This window comes from Paralichthys olivaceus, chromosome 16 (genome assembly GCF_024713975.1).
Source record: "Paralichthys olivaceus isolate ysfri-2021 chromosome 16, ASM2471397v2, whole genome shotgun sequence".
Taxonomy (NCBI): Eukaryota; Metazoa; Chordata; class Actinopteri; order Pleuronectiformes; family Paralichthyidae; genus Paralichthys; species Paralichthys olivaceus.
The window spans coordinates 12,865,224-12,881,635 of NC_091108.1; the positions used below are offsets into that span (position 1 = coordinate 12,865,224).

At 41.1% G+C, this 16,412-nt stretch overlaps 1 protein-coding gene across 2 annotated transcripts; it reads right to left on the minus strand.

Moving 5' to 3' along the window:
* Positions 1-1,446: 1,446 nt before the first annotated feature.
* On the minus strand, positions 1,447-16,187 carry stk11 (serine/threonine kinase 11). Of its 2 annotated transcripts, none has more exons than XM_020110628.2 (11): positions 15,972-16,187; positions 14,270-15,153; positions 8,817-8,900; positions 8,522-8,611; positions 8,115-8,247; positions 7,537-7,673; positions 6,840-6,967; positions 5,424-5,481; positions 5,078-5,271; positions 3,330-3,568; positions 1,447-2,113 (listed from the first exon to the last, which is right to left on the minus strand). In XM_020110628.2, exons 2-10 carry the CDS (start codon positions 14,551-14,553, stop codon positions 3,360-3,362), a joined length of 1,317 nt encoding a protein of 438 aa, XP_019966187.1. In that variant the 5' UTR covers positions 14,554-15,153; positions 15,972-16,187; the 3' UTR covers positions 1,447-2,113; positions 3,330-3,359. The 2 variants fall into 2 exon arrangements, with proteins under 2 accessions (XP_019966187.1, XP_019966194.1); XM_020110635.2 differs by lacking the exon at positions 15,972-16,187 and adding an exon at positions 15,697-15,920.
* Between the last annotated feature and the right edge of the window lie 225 nt (positions 16,188-16,412).

Sequence of the window (16,412 nt, forward strand, 5' to 3'; positions counted from 1 at the left end):
TAAAATTTTCAGTAGGAATCAATAGGTTAAAGGCTAAGAACAATGGACAGGGTATAAAAGTGACATTGGACTTTTTAAATATGAAGTAGTACTCTTCACATTTCAGGATCAAATCTGGAGTAGAGCAACAACCAGATTATCTTCTACATTGATTCATTTATCTTGATTTTATTTTAAATGTGTCAAAAATGCCCAAGCGGGGAAATTATTTATTATTTATTTGACAGTAAAAAGCTAATTGGATGACAGGATTTTTGGTTGTAAGCTCACATGCACATCTCAGTCTAGCTCAGGATGGAGTTTCTTCACTGTGAGGAAACAGTTGACAAATGTGGACATTTTCAGGACCAACTTTAAGTGATTCTTATGTTCGCTTATTTTGATTTAACCCACCAATGCTAAACTTAAAACTCTTCAGGAGAAAAGCAGCAAATCCTCACACCGAAGAAACTGCAACCAAAGAATAGTGGAGTTTTCAATTGACAATTGGCTTCATCAAAATTAGGAAACTGCTGCAGAGAATTTTTTTGTAAAGCAACAAATATATTTATTGTTGCAGATGATTTCATCGGGAGATGACTCATCGTTTTGAAGCTTTTTAAGTGTAATGACAATTACGAGACTTCCAGTGTGGATGTGAAGTTTACATTTATGTTGAATGAGGTGAAGAATGTCACCTGGGAAACTGTGTCGGCAGGTTGTCCTTTTGTTTTCCTCCACACTCTGATCAAAGCTGCAGTTCATGTATGTATTTTATCAAACTCGTGTCTTTGTCTTATTCGTTGTGAACCATCTGCTTTATTATAAAACAAGTCGTGCAGAAAAAAATGTCTTGCAGCCTTGTTGATGGTGGGAGGGGGGGGTTGACGTAATGTGATTCAAAGAACCTGATGTACTGTGCAGAACTTCCAAAACACCTCAACACTTCCTTAAGAACCTCCTGTGTCCTCACATACTGACATTGCTGAAATGTTCTGCAGCCTGTTCACACGAGGCGTCTCCTCATCCTCTACACGCCGCTCCCTGCTTGTGCGTTGCCTAGCGGAGAACCTCTGTGGACCTCGCTGACGTGGGAAGCACTTGCTCTCTCCCTCCCTCGGAGTTGTGACTCACCTGATAGATCTCTGATCTATTCCCAGCGAGGAGCTGATGATAGCCCTGGCTGCGTAAGACGGGGGCAGAGCTCCCGCTGATGTGATGGGCACAACAAAGAGCATCGCTGGAAAACAGGCGATCGTGACGACACCTCCTGCAGCTGAGCAGCATCTGCTCTTGATGTTCTCGGTTCTGACAACAAGCTGGTCGCAGACATCACAGAGACGGATGTAGAGTGTGTGCTTGTAAAGGACACGTAAATAATAAACAGGACATAAACCACTGAGTTGTATTGGATAATGAAAATAGGCTGAACTCAAGTTAAACAGGAAGGACCATTCAACAAACGGCCTGTTTGGGACATATTTTATATAAATAATAATTAAAAAATATTCATTGGAAAAAAGAAAAAAACAAAAAACTAAATGGAAATCAAAAATCCCCCAACAGGTCAGCAGTGGATCTCAAGGCTTCAGTCTGTCAGCCTTTCCACAAACACTTTCCCTTTCATCCAGCTCTGTACAGCATGCAGTTTTTATGTTGGTAGTAGTAGAGTACTATCATAATTATTCTCATCACAGATTTAAATATAGAATTATTCATAACTTTAGGTTTTTTTTTCGCTTTAATTTTACACATCACAATGTGTCTTAAAAACTGCCATTAGGGATCTGTAAAAACAAAGGTAGTCAAAGGAACAGAAGGTGGGGTGTTGAGGTGGGGTACAGGGGGGTGATGGGGTTTGTAATATCCGGTGCAACACTTGGCTGATGGGATGGAGAGTAGGGGGTAATCAGATGACAGGAGCTGAAAGGAGCCAAAACATGGGAGAAAAAAAAATCTATTTTCACAGCCAGTGTCTCAGTCTCAGAGCAAAAAGAACATTTCATGCTGTCCTCTTCCTGTCACTCATACCACATCTTCAAAAGAGAACAGCAGTCCGAGGAGGTACGGGGACATTTACGTCAGCAGGTTTCCAACTGTGAGGTTTCCAGACACAGGAAGGGGACAGGTAAACCTGAGAGAGACAGACACAGAGTATTAACAGATTAATTTATTTAGTTTATTTAACAGCCCTTGCATACCATTTATCATACGGCTTTTAAAATTCTAATCCAGTTCATACAAAGAAACCTTGCACACTGACTCAGATGACGTTTCTTATTCTGCTTGTTCTGAAGATTCGCAGTAGGAGAAGTGAGGAAGATTTTGTGGTAATCTCATTTCTTAAAAACAATACTGGCAGTCCCACAGTAAAAAAAGCAGAATTTCATCTTCTGATTAAGGAGCAGCAAATTATCCTGATCACTTCCAAGTCCATTTCAGGATGTCAGTGGTCTTGATACTCTACTGGCAACACTGGAAGCGCACATAAGAAACAAGACAACAAATTCCTTTGTCTTTGACGGATGCAAAAAAAAAATGCAGCAAATCGAAAATGTTCTGAGCAATTTACTGACGGAAGAAGGTTTCGGAGCTGGTGTGTAAGATTCAACGTGCCACAATTTTGGACAAAATATACAGACTGTGTGTACAAAGACTGTACTGGTGCAGTTAACACACAGAGACTCATCCACAGTGTGAGAAAGAGAGACAAACACCCCCCAGCTCACTTTATCTCATCCAGGGTGAGTCATCGCCTGAACAAATTAATACACAGCATCTCCTCTGCACTGCAGCCATGACAAATTGACGTGAGTGGTTTGTATGTGCGAGATTGAAAGAGCACGCTGTGGGTGGTGACTGAAAAGAGAGGAGGACAACCTGTTAAATTGGTGTGTACACTTGCAGGATAAATCTACCCCCACTGCTGCACCTGAATGAGGTCCGACGATGAACTCGCAGAGGGATATAATCGAAAAAAAAACCCTCGCAGCAAACAGAAAAGTGATGCTCCAAGACCGGAACAGTCCAGATCTAGCTTTTATGACTGCGCCTGTGTGTGTGTGTGTGTGTGTGTGTGGAGCAGTGATGAGTCAGAGCACTGCTTGGTGAATATCAACACAGATTCTCTCTCCTGCATGATTTTCTCTTCCACTGCTTCTCCTCCTCCTGCCCGATACTCATCTCCACGTCTGTGATTGTTCTAACACATTCTCATTTCACCCCTCAAAATCTTTTCATCTGAATCTGCTGCACCTGTTCTGCATTGCCATTTATCTTCATCTGTCCCCTCCATGTTCTGTATTAAAGGTGTCCTTCAGAGGCACCAGCTTTTAACAGTCTGCACTCACCAGGTGGGTTGTTGCTGAGGGAGGATGGGGTCATTGCTGTTTGCAGGTGGAGAGCTTGCGGATCTTGCTGGCTGTGGAGACTCCTTTGCGTGAGGGGTTGGATGACGAAGAGGAGCGGCGTTCGGCTTTGGCCTTGCTGTTCAGGGAACCCCCCTCTGTCCCATTCACACAAACTGGCTTGGCTACAGCTGGACTGTGATCTGTGTTCCCCTGATCCCGATATTCCTCGGTCACTTGTCCTAGAGGAGCACACGCACATATAAGAGCCAAGACCAGTTCATCACACTTCCATACAATTGCTGACACAAGCTTTATTGATCGTAGGAGAGGTTAAGGCATGAGCGGGCACAATGTCGGCGATAACATTGGAGGAAATCACCACAGACCTGCTGCTGTAAAACTATTTTTCAAAAAATGACCTTTAAAAAGCTAATTTGTCAGCAGCAGCAAAATGTCAGATTAGATAACGTGTGCCAACCTACAACAGGAAATCTGATGAGTGGAAAATAAACCCAAACATTTGAATCTCAAGTGCAGCGCACATGTGTGTGCACATGTGAAACGACAAATGAGTTTCAACCCTGTAACGCTGTGGAGGATATTACACTGTGAGATGTAGTTACAGATAAAAAGATACACAAACTGTTGTTACATGTACCACATCACCAGATTGCTTCATTGAGAGGAAGCATCCTGTGAGCGACGGTGCTCAGCAAGTGTAGGAGTGAGCACTGGAAACCCATTCATACTCCCACACCAAAACCATTTCAACAGCGCTATTTTTAGAACTGCTTCATTCACTTTCTGCAGCTCCATTTGGATTTTATGTGGGGCACCACTTCTAGATACCCAACACTGACTACTGCATTTATTATTACTGGCTGTTGCCTAGCAACAGATAAAGGATGTGAATTCTGGGGGGAAGATAAAAGAGTTGGGGAAGACATGAAATCAGACATAAGGATTCTGTCATTATCTATTCATCCTCAAGTCACTAAATGCTGTTAACGTCCACTACTAGAAAGATTTCAGGAAAAAAAACTATTAAAGAAAAGATTTAGAGTTTGTTTGCTTGAAATGTCAAAAGGGACAAAATGTCACCTGTGTCAGAAGTCTCCTGTTTTAAGAAGGTGAAGGGGCAGTTTCCGTTTTTATACTGTGGAAATAATCTAACAAACAGGTACAAACACAGTAGCTGATAACTGCAAACTGCTGAATTATGGTGGACATTATAAAAACACATAGATGTTTTTAGATTTTTGATGACTAAGAATCAAAGTGTTTTTCAATCATTCAAACCACTTTGTTCACAATGAAACTTCAGTGGAGGAAGCAGTGGAGAAACTGAACCAGTCATCGTGCTGCTTTTCAATATAGCTTAACCTGATACATCGTTTCTTAAATAGGTTCAAACAGGAGTTTGCCTGTTTTCTCCACCTGGTGACTCATGTTCGATGTCTCAAATGTGCAGGATTCTGAGAAGCTCTCTCACCTCACTGTCAGTGTACAATCTTACACATTAAGAAGAAGAAAAAAAATCACTATTGGACATTGTTCCAAAGATGTATGAAACAATACAGACAAAAAATGTTCATGACCATTTACAGACCAGAGAAATAATAGAGGACTAACCAAAACACAAAACACATTAACTCATCACTGATTACTCTCATTCTGCCCCATGTCCTAAAAGAAAACAAATTTAACACATAGTAAACACTGTAAGAGTGGCATGAGCTCACACTTACCTGGCACTGTGAAGTCCTGAGTGTATATGATCTCATCCTCTCCGTCATAGAGGTCGTCATCGTCCTCCTCTGTGTAGCCGTGCAGGTCCTCCAGGTAGGGCACCACTGTCATACTCCGCCAAGGGTCCCTGCTCTCTGCGCTGGCAGGGATGGGCACAGGGGGCTCAGACGGAGGGTGTTTCTTACGCACCCAGCTGACAGAGACAGAGGGGTTGGGCAGATCAACCTTTGAGTATGTTTCCTAGACACTTACTTTAGGTCAGGAATATGTAAGTAGAAGCAGGATACAGGATATTCCATCCATTATGGGATAAATGACAAAGGGTTTATGTGCTGAATCACTCACTTGTGTTGCCTAATGTTCTGTATGGAAAACCTCTTCCCAGGGTCGTACTCGAGCATCCCTGAAAAAGAAATAAAAACACACATACAACACACACACACACATCATAAAAGGTTCATTTAATCACAACCACCCAGAACAGTATCTCCACTCACATCTCTTTCTGCAGAGTTTTGAGGGGGACGGCTCACAGTGGAGAGCAACCCTAATTAAGGTGATTAATAGTTTAATTCATCACCATGTGTCGAGGTGTCCTGCGGAGCTTAAGGAGTCAATGAGGTACAGTAGGAAAACATCAATACGAGTAAGAGAACAGCTGTAACAATGTAATGATGATTTTGTGCCTCTATTATCATAATGTGGGCTGGTTCGGTGGTAACGGCAGCGTGTTGGTGTGATAAGGCGGCAGTGATGCAGTGCCTATCCAGACCTAATAATGTAATTGTCTCCCAGTAGGCAGAGCAGGGCAGCATGCAGAGTGCTGATAGTAGTGCTGCGCCTGCTGAAGGACACCTTTTGTGGCACTGGGCTTATTTTAGACCATGTAATTATGGAGTGAGTGTCTCTCAGGTGCTGCGTCATCACACACAGACGTCACGCGCTCACACAGAGCGGGGGATGGAGGACTGATGAATTTTAACAGGTTTTTCTTTTCATGTTTTAACAATTGATTAACCGTCATGCAGACATTAGTCCAAAAAAAACGTACATTTGATTCCAAGATATTTCAAATCTGCTGAATAAAGGTGAATTGTGTGTGTGCTGGGTTCAGTTCCATAAAAGGACAGTGTGCAGAGCTGGCATTAACTGGTCTTTATTAACTGGGTGTCATAGTTGCTACAAACATAATCTTCCTTGGATTCTTTTTGGATTTTACAAGCAGTTTGTTTGCTGCCATGGAGCCGATTATTTCCAACTGTAAAAAGATTCTTTGTGTTTTTTAGTTTTTTCGAAGGCATAAGTGTTGCAGCATTCCACTCCAGGGAAGCAAAGCCTCACTATGATGTGTTTAGTATTCTGCTACTGGCTCAAGATCAATGGAAACTACGTCAGCAGCTAGAGGGATTTCTACAGTTTGGAGGAAGCCTTCCCGGTTGAGAAGTCACAGCGACTATCAATGTCACGGCACCACCTACTGGACACATGCAGAAAAGATCAGAGAGAAACTAGCAGGGATTTGTGATTTGCTCTCACTGGCTACCCAGACAATTCATTCTCAGTTTCTTCACAGAATATTCTGTAAAATATATTTTGATGAGACACAAAAATAGCAAGAGCAAATCTTGTTGCTACAGCTGTTCAAACACTTAAAATGCTTGACACAGTCAGAGCTATACTCAGGAGATAGTAACCATGCCAACACCTCAACCTTGAAGTTCAATTTCTCCTGAAAAAGATGTAGCTGTGAACAACACCAACCTTGCAGCAGGTCTGACAGGAGCGGTCCACACTCCTCAGGAATAGTGTAGTCTCCTTTTCCAATGTTCTCAAATAGCTTATAGATGTTGTCCCCCTCAAATGGATACAGACTCGTTGTAATGTTGTATCTGAATGGAAAGAAGCAGGTGTCAACAAACAGATCTGACGCATATCAAAACAACTGTATATGAGTTCAGATATACTTTTCTGATTATCTTTGACTTTTCTTTAAAATCTAATCGCAGAACCCACTAACAGTACAACAAGCTTACATGCACCACTACTTGACAATCAAGTTTATCTTTCATGAAGTGTTGCTCTTAATTTCCTACACTATAGTAGGGTATAAAGGTAATGTATCTATAGTCACATTAAAATATGACAAGTAAATGGACAACAGCAATATGTGAGGTGTTTCTTTTTGTGTGTTTGAGAAGTAAAATGTATTTATATCAACATAGATAATAGAAGATCTTGGTGATCAATGATGGAGTGATCGTCAATATCCCAATCTGAAGACGATATTAGCCTTGTTTTACCATTAATGTATTCAATTGTTACTATTGATCGTGGTACAAATATTGAAGTAATATTACATTTTCTCTGTTATAGTTTCACATCTTAATCTCCTGCTTATAACCGACACTTTTATGAAAATGTAAAGCATTCCCTGGGAACTTTGTCAATGACAACTCACAGTGTTACACCAGCAGACCAAATGTCTACTTTAAACCCTGAAAAGGTGTCCAGTCCGTTGGCAATCTCTGGAGGCTGGAAAGCCGGAGAGCCCTGACTAGTGCGACATGTATCATCCTCAGCAAATGGGTGAAGGGCCTGAAAAATGCAGTGCATATGATAAGTATGAGTTTCATTCAATGTTTTCTTTATATCAACTCCACCAAATCATGAAATAACTGGACAATGGACGAGCAAATGTTACACTCATCCACTACTGCCAATAGATAGAAACACTAATACTCAGAAACAAAATACAAAATCTACACACTAATGTAAATTCCATTTGAGTTGGCATTTATTTCAAGCATCATAAACCAACATAGAAATAGTTTCTACGGAGATAAATTCCATGGACTTAAACTTAAAGTACACCTTTTGCTTTTGTGTATTAAAGCTGCCTGTGGCCACACAGTTATGAGTTTTAGTTTTATAAAGCCACTATCAAATTGTTTTTTATTTCCCCAAGATTTGGTAGTAATGAGGGGAAAAAAACTATTCATGTTTAGCAAACACCATTATCCTGTAGTCTGAGCTTACCTCTGCTACTCCCAGGTCGGAGATTTTAAGTGCCCCGTCTGTGGTCAGCAGCAGATTCCCTGGTTTAATATCTTTGTGAACTATTCCCTGGCTGTGCAAATATTCAAGGCCATCTAAAAGTTGGCAAAAGTACCTGCAAGGAGAGAAAAACCAAGGAAAGTGTTCCATATTATAGGATGTAAAGAAACAATCAGCACATCAAGCCTGTGGTCAGATGAACCTTCATCATTTGTCACTTCTGCTTCACCGTCTTTCCAGCAGCAACCAGACATTCACACAATCTTTGGTCAGTTATTTTAACAGTCGAAGCCCTGCAGTCTAGCATCTAAACATAGGCTTGGAGCAAAGGCTGCAGAGGCGCAGACTAAATATAGCAGAGAGAGCGAGAGAAAAAGAGAGAGACTTACCCGTGAGCTTGAAATACTGGAAACCTTTTCTCTGGGACGCTGTCCAGCATTTCTTGCATCCCACACACGCAATACTCCATCACCATATACGTGAGTCAGGAGTCAAGGGGGATTTGCCAAATCCAACAAACACATCCTTTAATAATGTGAGTTAATTCTAAAGCTGGTCACTAACAAAAAATACATAATTAGCAATAATTAAAACCGCCACAAATAGCAACATTTACTGTCTGAAATCATTAATCATCAAAAATAAAATACTTATATGCACATTCATTGAGCAACATGAGGATATATTTTCTGCTTCTCTTCATTGTAGAGGACATCCACCAACTGAATCACATTCTTGTGTTGGAGTCTTCTTAGCAGCTGAATCTCCCTTTAAATGGATAAAAGCACAAAATACATTTAGAACATTAAGTGGGCAAATGAATGTCAAACAAAAGCACACCATCACTAATATGACACTGCTAGCATGACAACAAATGCATTACTGCTTCATTAATGACATTTCTCATAATGTGGAGTTTCTTGAACTATGCAATTTAAATCAGTTTTGTCATTTAGACATCCCGAGTGCAGTACGCCTTCTACACACGGCTGTTTAGAATGGGCTGTTTGCTTGGCCTGTGACAATGCTGGTCATGACTTTCTTTCTGGAACTGCAAATGTCAAGTAATTGAAAGACCTGCTGACCCACAGAACCCTGACGCTGCATCACCACTGCTGCACAATGAACTGTTCACATGTTTATTCAAAATTCGGTGAAGCTTAATACAGTCTAGCATTTGGTCAGAGATCATCATCTACTGAGGGAACATGTTGTAAATATTGTTTGACTTTGTCAGTAAAGCCCAACTCTAAAACAGGCCGGTGAACAAGTGCTGCAGCAGTCAATTACACCAGTCTCATTATAAAGACAGATAAGCTGACAGTTCACTTAGCTACCCAAGGAGGATAGGTTCAAATCAGCAGCGTGGCAAAGCCCCCAGGAGACTCAACATTCATCAGGGAGCTGTGAGTGGGGACATTAATGAAATGGGATGTGGATGGAAAGAGCACAAAGAACAAACTCTCCTAGATAGAATACCCACACCCACACAGAGGAAATACTGCAAGTTTAAGTTAGTATGAAGAAATATTACAGTTTGTCTCAATTCTGACTTTTTTATAGTCTAGTTTATAGTGCATTATTCTGCATTATCAGCCTAACTTTTTCTAATTCTCTGTAAATGTTTGAGCTAAATATTTCAGTGGAGAAGAAACAGTAAAATGTAAACCTTTATTAAATGTACAATATGAAACTATGGCCATTAGGGATCTCTGATTTCACCACCACTGCCAATGAAAATCTATCCGATGTGACTCAGGCCCTTATTATGTTCATAAATGAGGTAATGCAAGTTTTATTCATGTTATGCAACAGACCGCAATGAATAATCATGATCGATTAAAAGTGACCAATACAAACAGTGGAAGGAAATAACGCAGCTGTCATCCGGGCAAAGCCACAGGTAAAGTGGATATGATGCAAATATAAGGCAAACTAAATGAAATGACCAGTAACCTTGATCTAAATCTGGGGATTTTTTGGGGAAACATTTTGGATAATGTAAGTATGAAAGTCAACATAGTATATATATCATAGGTCTAGCTGCATTTAGACATTTTAAAGAACATATATGCTTAAAACAAACCCCACTGAGGTAAGATCCTGAAAACTGTGCCCGTACAAACCTGAACACAGTTTTACCCTGCTAAGTTATGTCTTGCTTGGAAGATCATAAAATTGAAATGCTCCACTGAATTAATTTCCCTCCTCCATGGTGTCATAGTTAGCAGCACCGCTGCAGCTATATCTGACATCACGACTCACAGCAGTTGTCTCTGACAATAAAACACGATCTATTCTTGTCCTCTGAACATTTATGGAATTGTAGGTGATAAAAATGTTGATTCCTGCATGAACCACTCTCCCCTACGTCTGCATGTGATTTAATCTATCAGGCAATAACAAGTCAAGCCTATAAAAAGAAGTGGGTCTGAGTCAAAAATAAATTAAATTCCTGGAGCCCCAGAAGTGCTGAGGTATCATCCATCTTCATTTTTATATTTCAGCACAATCTCCCAAAAACACACTGGAGCCTCTCTGTCCCATATCACCCTGCAGTTTATGTGCTTTGTCAATACTTCTCCTTAAACACAACCTTCCTACTGACTGATGGAGATTCTGGGCTGTGTCTGTATTTCACACACACGCACACAGTTACTGCTGCATCATTGCACTGGAAAAAAAGACACTGCTGCCTCATGCACACGTAGAAACAGAGCTACAACAATATGGTAGGGCCCCGTTTCAAAATATATATCTCTGGTAGTCAGCTAAGAGCAGATGACACACCTGAGATGAAGCAAACCACCCTGCATCTGCATCACTGCCTGTTTTCATAAAACTTACCACTAAACAGAGGAGGCGCTGCCACTGAAGGCAGTAACTGCTGCAGTCCTTCTGCAGTCTGAGTTCAAAAGTGTACAGATGGATGTTTTGTGTTCAAGGCCCACAGACTGCAGAGCTCAGAGGATTTCAACAAAGATATGGCAGCAACAACTGATCTGTATCTACACTATGCTGGTTCACAGTCTTTGTCAGGTATGTGCGTTCGCCCATGTGCGCTCCTGTCATTGCAAACAAGGGCACGGCTTTCTTGGGGTGTTGCCGTAGTAACACAAGTGGCATTGCTCGATCAATCAATGCCTGTATGAGCACGCCAAGTCTCCACAGCAACCCTGTAAAAGCAGGGCGGACAGGAATGCTGAACACAGGCTGAATGGGAAGGCTGGGTACTACTATGGCATCCACACACAGGCAGGCTTTTGACGCTCGAGGATCCAGCTTCCTCAGAATGGAAAACATACGGGCTCCACCGAGTGAGACAAAGAAAAGTGAAGCAGCACAGGGAACATGTGAAAACCAGTTTTTTACATCAATGAACACTGCTTTGGTCTTCTAAACAAAGTGATACAACCATGTAGTCTACAGCTACTGCGGTGTACTAAAACTATAGAGGGGATAAAAAACAAACTCCAGACCACCTTGTCACCCAGGGGAAAATAGAAATATTATGGCCCGAGAAATATTAGTGGCAAGTTCAGGGTGATAGATAAAAAAGATATTAGAGGTATGTATCAGCTTTGCACATCTGGACAAGGACGTTTCTCAACATTCTTCTATGCAAAACTGCTCCAGCTATGTCAAGTCATAATAGGTGACACAAGAGTAATTTTTTAGTTCATTCAGGGTTGGAATAAGGTACTTACTTGGGTTCGGCAATTCTGTGATATGAAAATAGTTCTCTTAAGCATTTCCTGTGTAGCATTAGCTTTATGTTTAGGTTGTTGTCTTGATGAAGAAACTAAACTTTATGTTACTTGTCATGTGAGATGTTTTCTCTAAAGCAGTGGTTATTTCATGCTCAGTGTTGACCCGCCGAGCCATGGAACCCTGAAGCCCTGATCAGAGTCAGGACCTACCGACAAGGACTCTTTTATGTACGTCCTTACTGAGACCAAGCATCTCAGAAATATTTTGGGTTCTTTACCTCAACAACAGAATCCACAATTAGGATTAACATGTGTCTTGTAAAGAGACTGAAGCAGGCAATATTTTTTGGTTTTGACTGAAAAATACCCCTGTTGTCTGTTGTTCTCAACAGTGGTTTCACAAAGGAATTGTATATTCTTGCTACGAAGCTATAAGAAAAATTTAACAAGAATGGCCTTCAGTACTGTGCATACCTCCCTCCTCCAAGGCCAAACAACCCTACACGTCTCTCTAGCTCTTCCAAGAGATCACTAAAAGGAAAAAGCAAGTAGATAATATAATATATATATATATAATCAACAAAGATCTGAACACCATAAATGCCTGATTCTTTCCATCAAGATCCACATTTTTTCCTGAGAAATTGATAAGAATGTCAGTCTTGAGAAATAAAGAATTCTTGAATCGACCCTTTCCACAATATTTAACAGGTTGTTCCCTGGAGAATACTATGTCACTCCAAATTTGGTGCAAAATTGCCTCAAACAAACGTGATCTCAGCAGTGGAATTAATATGTTATGTCCTGCCTCTAAATGCTGCACAACTCCCCATCTGAGTCCTGTGGAGAATGTGTTGCTGTTGTGAATGCTTCTGAAGAGAATCTCCCGCTGTGTTGTGCATGTGTGAAAGACAAACTGCGGACAAAGTTTGGACTCAATTCTCTGGAGATCCTCCACTGGACACGACTGAAAATGGCTTTGCTGACATTGCTCAAATGTTTACCCTTAATCTTTCACACCCTGTCTACACAGAATGTGTTTCAGGCAAATCTTTCAGTTATTGATCTCAAGGAATGTAAACACCTATTTATTATTGTAACATTTTACACCATCATAACAGAAACTGAAACTCGCCAAGTTTCAATTTTGTTTTCGACTTCATATTTTACACCATTTTTCACATACACTCCTGGATGTCCTGACAGAGTGTGACAGAGCTGCAGCTGCTGATGTGACACTTTAAGTCGCTGTATATACATTAAAATAGACTTAATTAAGGTTAGCCTGGATATGTGATAAATATGAGGTACTGAAATCCCCAAAAAACATCAGTAAGCTGACTCTGCAGGCTTTTCATTGTTCTTCTGCTGCCGTTTTAACTGCGGCCTCAATAACACGCCATCTTGCAGCTCTTCTTTCTCTCTGTGTGAACTCATTTTGACAGTTTTCTAAAGCTTCTTCTATAATTAGCACAGGCCCAGAGCTAAAGGCTGGAGTAATATTTAATAAACTGCTGTGTGATTAAAACTTCTGCTACAAATCTGGAAATGGGACGTGTGGGAAAAATTTTGAATACATAGAAATACCAGCTAAATCACAGAGAAAACACAGGAGGAGAGATGAGAGGAATAGAAGGAGAAATTGAGAACTGTCTGACAACTTAAGGTTCTACACAGCTGATAAAAATTTCCTATTATAGCTTTATTATGAATTCTAACTTAAATTGAATTTAAATATCTAATTATAGAGGGTTGTTGGTGTAGTACTACCAATACAGTTAAGAAAAAAGGTTAAGTTCCTTTAGAGAATTTTACACGACAGAATATTTATGGAGAGGGAGATTATTAATAAACACTGTAAAACAAAATACACAAATGACGGATTTTAGAAGATTATCTCAACTTAGAATGTTGTATTTCTCTTATTCCTTCATCTCAACTGTTTCATCCGCCAGTGATTGAAGTTTTTACTTTTAATGCAGTGATGTTGAACCATATTTAGAGTGAGATGAGTGTAATTTCCAATCACTAGCGGGTGTGGTTACAGGTGCAAAACAAAAACACATCCAACCAAACCACATGCTCCAGAGTAAGAACAGGGGAAACATCCTTTTAATCAACATTATCATCAATAGGGATGTTTAAGAGTTGGCAAAGTCAAGAATTGGTCAAGGTTTAAAAGGGGAGTAGTGGTTAATAAGAGAATAGCAAAGATTTGAGGAGCCGTTTTCATTGTGACCCACACAACCCAATTGCATGGAAAGATTCATTGGATTTTCAGTGGGCTGGTTCAAATTAATTAACTCAGGAAGATCAAACATTACAGTGAGGCCAGAGCTGCTGTATCTCAGGATAACTGACCACCTCTAGGTAAAAAACGTCACTGGTGGTGTTATGATGTACAATAAAAAAATAAATAAAACTTACTTTTTCACATTAGCTTCTCCATTAGGGATCCTCCTCAGCTTCTTCTTCTTCAGTATCTTTACAGCCCTGCGACAAAGTGTCTCTGAGTCCAGCATCTCTTTCACTTTGCCATAAGATCCCTCCCCTAGAAGATCCCCCATCAAGTACTTTCCTATCAGCTTTGCCCTCTTCCTCCGTGGCTGGTAGATCACCTCTGTAGAGTCAATGCGGTGAATGAAAGTATCCATTTCCATCAGTTCATTTTCATTTAGATAGTCAAGATGATGCAGCTCCCCGGTACTCATGACTGACAGTTCGACAGCCAACAGCTATGACTGCTGCTGGAGAGAAATCCACTGGTAACTTTTCCGTTCTGAGTTTTTTTAATTCCACAAGATGCAATACTGAGGAATTATAAAATACTAAACATGAAAGAGGGAGTAATCCCGTCTGAGAGTTGAGGGAGGAGGTGGGGGATCAATCCCAATTTGTAAACATTAGGGCTGGGAGGTGCAGGTAAAGATGAACAACCTGTTGGGTCCTGTACCAAGTTAGTGTTTTATACTTTGCATTAGGTACTACATCTGTGAGAACTTCTGTTGAGACAAAATTGTGATTCTAATATGTAATTCTTCTCTGCTCCAGACACCTCAATATGAATTTAATACCTTCTAGCCAAGCCCTGCTTCAAGGCCACGCAGCATTTCTGTGGAAACTTCATGCTGCATAGAATAGTTCTCCTCTGGACACACACGTGTGCACAACTGGACTGGATCCAAGCACAGATCTACGGCCAAACGCATGCAGCGGCAACAGCCTGGCTCCTGGAGGGCGACTGAGCCATCCAATGTGTCCACCTGTCCTCAGGTGTCCTCCATGCCACCACTGTTCCTTCAGCCTGGTGCCTGAAAACAAAAGGTCATTTAAACATTGATGAAATACACACCTGGGGTTCGCTCGCCTCTGAACTAACTTAACCCTCTTCGGGTAAACAATCTGTCCAGACATCAACATGGACGAGTTAACCTTACTGGATTTCCTCTCTGCTGTGGAAGTTCCATATAAGACAACGAGAGATTTCCATTTATTTAAGTTCACATTAAATAAACATTTTAATTTAACCACAACAGTGCGTAAGATACGACTCGCAAGTATATTGTTTTGAAGAAATAATCTTTTAAATCTTTAATCGTTAGCTAGCTGACAAGCTAGCATAGCGCGTCTGCTTGAATGAACAGGCTTAGAAGCATAAACTACCGCTTTACGGCTCCTGGGTATGAACACCCTCAGTGAGCACTGCAGGTTTTAAAATGGACGACTGTGTTTAAACAGCGAAAGCTTATTAAATGCAGATGGTGACTGCATGTGGACGGATGAGGGAGGATAACCCAAACGGCGTCACACAACTGTAGCTAACGGTGGATGCAGCGCTAGCTAGCCAACTTTACCTCAGATTAGCGTTAGCCAACTTCGTTTCATTTGCCGGTGGAGCAGCGGAGACCAGGCGGACATTATCCTCCGACTGTGCCGCATTAGGCTCAACCAGCAGCAACACGTTTATCGGCTCTAGCGTCCAAACCGACCACCGACAACAGACAATCGTGTGAACTCGGCTAATGCAAGCTTCGCTAACCGGAGTTGAGCTGGCTAGCAAGCCGCACCGATTCCATGTAAATTGCTAGCTAGCTAGTTAACCTAACTAACTCCCTGCACCGGGTCTCACCTAGATCCGCATGAATGTCGGTTTTCCGCTGCAGGTTTGAATCCCTCTGTTCGTGCCGGTGCGCTGAGGAGTGAGTGTTTCTCTGAGGTCTGACGGGATAACAGTGAAATCCTCTGACTCTTCGTGTTACTCTCACCGCTCAGGTTGTCGCCATCTTGTTTACCTCCCCCCCAACTGGCACTGACAGCCCATACGTTACTGCGTCAAATCAAAGTTTCTCTTCCACAGCGAAGGAACCGGACTGTCAACGGTGGACTCATGGTTTCACTCATTGTACTTTAATGGAGTCATCTGATAATATTGAGCAGCTCTTTAAAAAGATGTTTCACTTCATAGATGTGAATATTGATCATAATCAGCACTGTAATGGAGAGAAAGTGTTTATTTGAACGTTTCATTCCACATACTTTCCCTCAGCTTCCAAAAACACTAAACCTCAAT

Excerpts from the sequence above, each read along its gene's own strand:
- stk11 (XM_020110628.2), bottom strand. The coding sequence starts at position 14,553 with ATGAGTACCGGGGAGCTGCATCATCTTGACTATCTAAATGAAAATGAA. Across the intron at positions 8,901-14,269 it reads GGAGAAGCTAATGTGAAAAA|GGAGATTCAGCTGCTAAGAA; the intron begins GTAAGTTTTATT and ends ATCCATTTAAAG. Across the intron at positions 8,612-8,816 it reads AATGAAGAGAAGCAGAAAAT|GTATATGGTGATGGAGTATT; the intron begins ATATCCTCATGT and ends CTCCTGACTCAC.